Genomic DNA, 3265 nt, shown 5'->3' with positions numbered 1-3265 from the left:
CCTCAGCTTCGAGAGATGGAATATCCTCTGCTTTGACTTGCCTACCAGCATCTCTGACTTGGTTCTCTCCTCATCCCATTGGAACACATCCTTGGTGAATGCGTCAATCTTGTCCCACTCAAGCTCTTGCGCGTAATCTTTGTGCTTCACGGCTTTACCTTCTATGCTTAGCCCGGTAACACTACAAAAACAGGTTCTATTAGCGAGGGTTCTTAAACCGTCACAAATAGAAAAAAACAAATAAGCATTTGTGACGGATGACCAGCCGTCTAGACTAGTGGCGTCACAAATGTTATTTGTGACGGCTTTTCTCTTTTTGTGGCGGTTTGGTCAACCGTCGCTAATTGCACTTCCACCGACGGTAAAATATTTCCGGTCAACGATTTAACTGTTACTGGTCACCGGCGCCGGATTTTAAATTCTAAGAATTCTCAGAGTTTCTCAGATCATAAACTTAGATTCATGAAGTTAAAAATAAGAGTTTCTCAGATCATAAACTTAGATTCATGAAGTTAAAAATCAAAAACTACTCTTTCATAACAAAGTTTTACAAAGTTTTCCATTAAAACTTACATATATGCAACTAAGATGCATGTTTTACTGATTCTGAGCCAGAAATCTTGGCTACAGAACAACACCCAGAGATTCTACACCATAAACATCTTCGGCTTCTCAACCAAATTCATGCCTTTCTCTTCACTGACTTTACAGTACTTTGTCTCATCATGAACCCAATTACGGTGCATGGCAAGAACTATCGACACTTTTGAGTCGAACTCCATCGAACAAACTCATAACAGCATTTCTACACAGAACCCATTGTAGACTCTAGAGTATAACCACCACCGATTCCGTGACCTGCTAAATCTTGTCACCGTTCTTTGCTAGATTATGTCCTTCCAATCTCCATCTCCGACGCAACAATTCCAGCCAAGTACCGTTGCAACTGGATAACATAACACATGAATTAAATCTGTGTCTGTAATCAAATCCAGTTATCTATACCTATTATTTGAGCACTAGGCATCCTTGTAATTTTCTTCGAAACCAATCAAGGATGCATGAATAATAGTTGAGAACATTATGTAACATAGTATTGTGAGTTACAATTTGTGTGCATAAATTTCTTATTTACCGGCAACATGTCACAGGACATCAAGCTTTTAGCTATCTACAGATCACGTGGCTTCAGTGGAACGTACGATTCTTCAGGTATGAGCTGTAAATTGTTCCCTCATACTCCCAGCCATTTAACATTGCAAGCTGAAAACCCAGATGCCTCTCTCTGTAAGTAAAAATGCAATATATGGAAGGGAAACAAGCATTACAAACTGGATGATAATACCATATTTATATGCCTCAAAACCCATCCCTATACTTCCGAACTTAAAGGTGCCAAGTATAGCTAGCCCTGCAGGAGTCCTATCAGTAGAAAAGCTGAAAACTATCATCTTTTGAAGTACATAAGTAAATTAAATTCCTAGTGAAAACATGGAAATTAAGAAAGGTTTCATGTACTTCACCAGTCAACCAGTGCAAATATAGGCAAATTTGGGAAAGCTCGGCTGATTCGATGCAGAAGAAACCTATAATTGCATCACAGAAACAAGGGTCACATGCTATCTCAGAGCAAAAAAAAAAAACTAAGTTCAGAATTGAACCATGTCTTGATTACCTTGTAGCAATGTCTGGATACCCTTTGGCAGTAATAAGAATCCTTGGAATCTGATTGAAAATCCGATCCTCAGCAAGCCTCTGAAAGATAGCATGCTGCACAAAAAGAACAGTGAATACAGTGAAATGGCTCATAAATCACCATGATTCTAGTGCTCATGAAGTTAGCCCATCGATTAGATACAACACCATTCTTTCCTCAACAATCGCAGCCAGTACCACTTAATCACGTCTTTGCTACCTTGTTCACGATCACCCATCGCAGCAACAACTATGACTTCAATCGACTGCAAACCACCCGAACAACCATCATCTGGTTCATTATATTCATACAAAACCCATATCAGCTCAACCAATCATCCATCTCGAGTTCTCTGTATCCTGCAAACTCATGGCACAAACAACCAGATTCCATCTGTTGTACAAGCTCACACGACATGGACCCAAGACGACTGAATCACCATTCATGCCTCGTTAAATTCAATCACTTCGTGGCTGAAACCCATGCCTCTCTTCCATTTTCTCGTATCATTCTGTGGGGGGATAGCTTCCATTTCCATTTTCTGGCCCTTTCAAATTCCATATCTTCTACTCGATTGCTGCCCATGATTTCCATTGCGGCAATGTCTCAAACACAACATAACACTTGATTTGAACAAAAAACCCATCCATATTCCATTGTTTTGAACCCACTGGTATTTAAAACTGTGGAGTCCCCTCCTCATGATTTCCCTGCCCTCATTCATTCCCCACAGTTACATAATTTTAAAATTAAACTTAAAATCCCTAATTGTGTCAAATCAAAATCCTAGATGTGAGAAAAGATACCTAAAAAACAACAATTAGGCCTAGAAATCAAGTTTCTACGAAACCAAAAGAGAGGGATTAAAGAATTTGAGATCTGATTCTTCTAGCTGTGAACTAGATTGAACATACTTAGTGTTAATATGAAAAACTCAGCATCGTTATTATACCAATAGATCTACAGAAAAATGAGTAAAAAGTTAGGGTTTCTCACCTTAGCATGAAACTTTCTCAAGGTTCTTCGGAGGAAGAGAGATTTGAAGTCATCATAGGAATCTCATGAGGTCAGATCGCTTCTTAGAAATTTTCAGTGAAGAAATGTTTCAATCAATCGATTGCCAACATTAACTGCACAAATCGAAGAAACAAACTGATTAAAACCCTCAAATTAAGTTAACAAATTGTCTAACAGGTAAGAGGCGAGAGCAAACCTCTCTGTTCTTCGGTGGAGAAAAAATGGAAAAAGTAAAGGGGAGAAACCAGATTTGTTTGAGAAGAGATGATAAGGCTGGAGGAAAACAGAAAAAAAAAAAAAACAATCTTTTTTTTAATAAATTTCTGGGAAATCATTTGCACTGTCGGAAGCGCAAAACCGACCAAAAAAACTACTACTTTGACTAATTCTATTATTTCCAACCGTTGGTCAAAACACCAAAAATAAATCCTCACTAATAGGACCTGTTTTTGTAGTGTAATGAGCTTCGCATCATTTGGATTTATCGTCATTTCACCAAACGGAAGATGCAAAGTATCCGTTTTCCCATAATATCTCTCGGCAAATGCGGAA

At 38.5% G+C, this 3265-nt stretch overlaps 1 protein-coding gene across 5 annotated transcripts; it reads right to left on the bottom strand.

Annotated features, from left to right (window-relative positions):
- Positions 1-507: 507 nt before the first annotated feature.
- Positions 508-2987, bottom strand: LOC113347703. Of its 5 annotated transcripts, none has more exons than XR_003359190.1 (7): positions 2910-2987; positions 2693-2826; positions 1676-2406; positions 1524-1586; positions 1346-1437; positions 1136-1263; positions 508-946 (listed from the first exon to the last, which is right to left on the bottom strand). XR_003359190.1 is itself a non-coding variant. In XM_026591377.1 (7 exons), exons 3-7 carry the CDS (start codon positions 1932-1934, stop codon positions 1235-1237), a joined length of 324 nt encoding a protein of 107 aa, XP_026447162.1. In that variant the 5' UTR covers positions 1935-2406; positions 2693-2826; positions 2910-2987; the 3' UTR covers positions 508-1234. The 5 variants fall into 5 exon arrangements, 1 of the variants encoding a protein (XP_026447162.1); XR_003359188.1 differs by having other exon boundaries at positions 1346-1422; XR_003359189.1 differs by having other exon boundaries at positions 1346-1422; positions 1676-1770.
- Between the last annotated feature and the right edge of the window lie 278 nt (positions 2988-3265).

This window comes from Papaver somniferum, chromosome 2 (genome assembly GCF_003573695.1).
Source record: "Papaver somniferum cultivar HN1 chromosome 2, ASM357369v1, whole genome shotgun sequence".
NCBI classification, from domain to species: Eukaryota; Viridiplantae; Streptophyta; class Magnoliopsida; order Ranunculales; family Papaveraceae; genus Papaver; species Papaver somniferum.
Note: the sequence above shows the minus strand (reverse complement) of the source record. Positions and strands in the feature narration are given on the sequence as shown.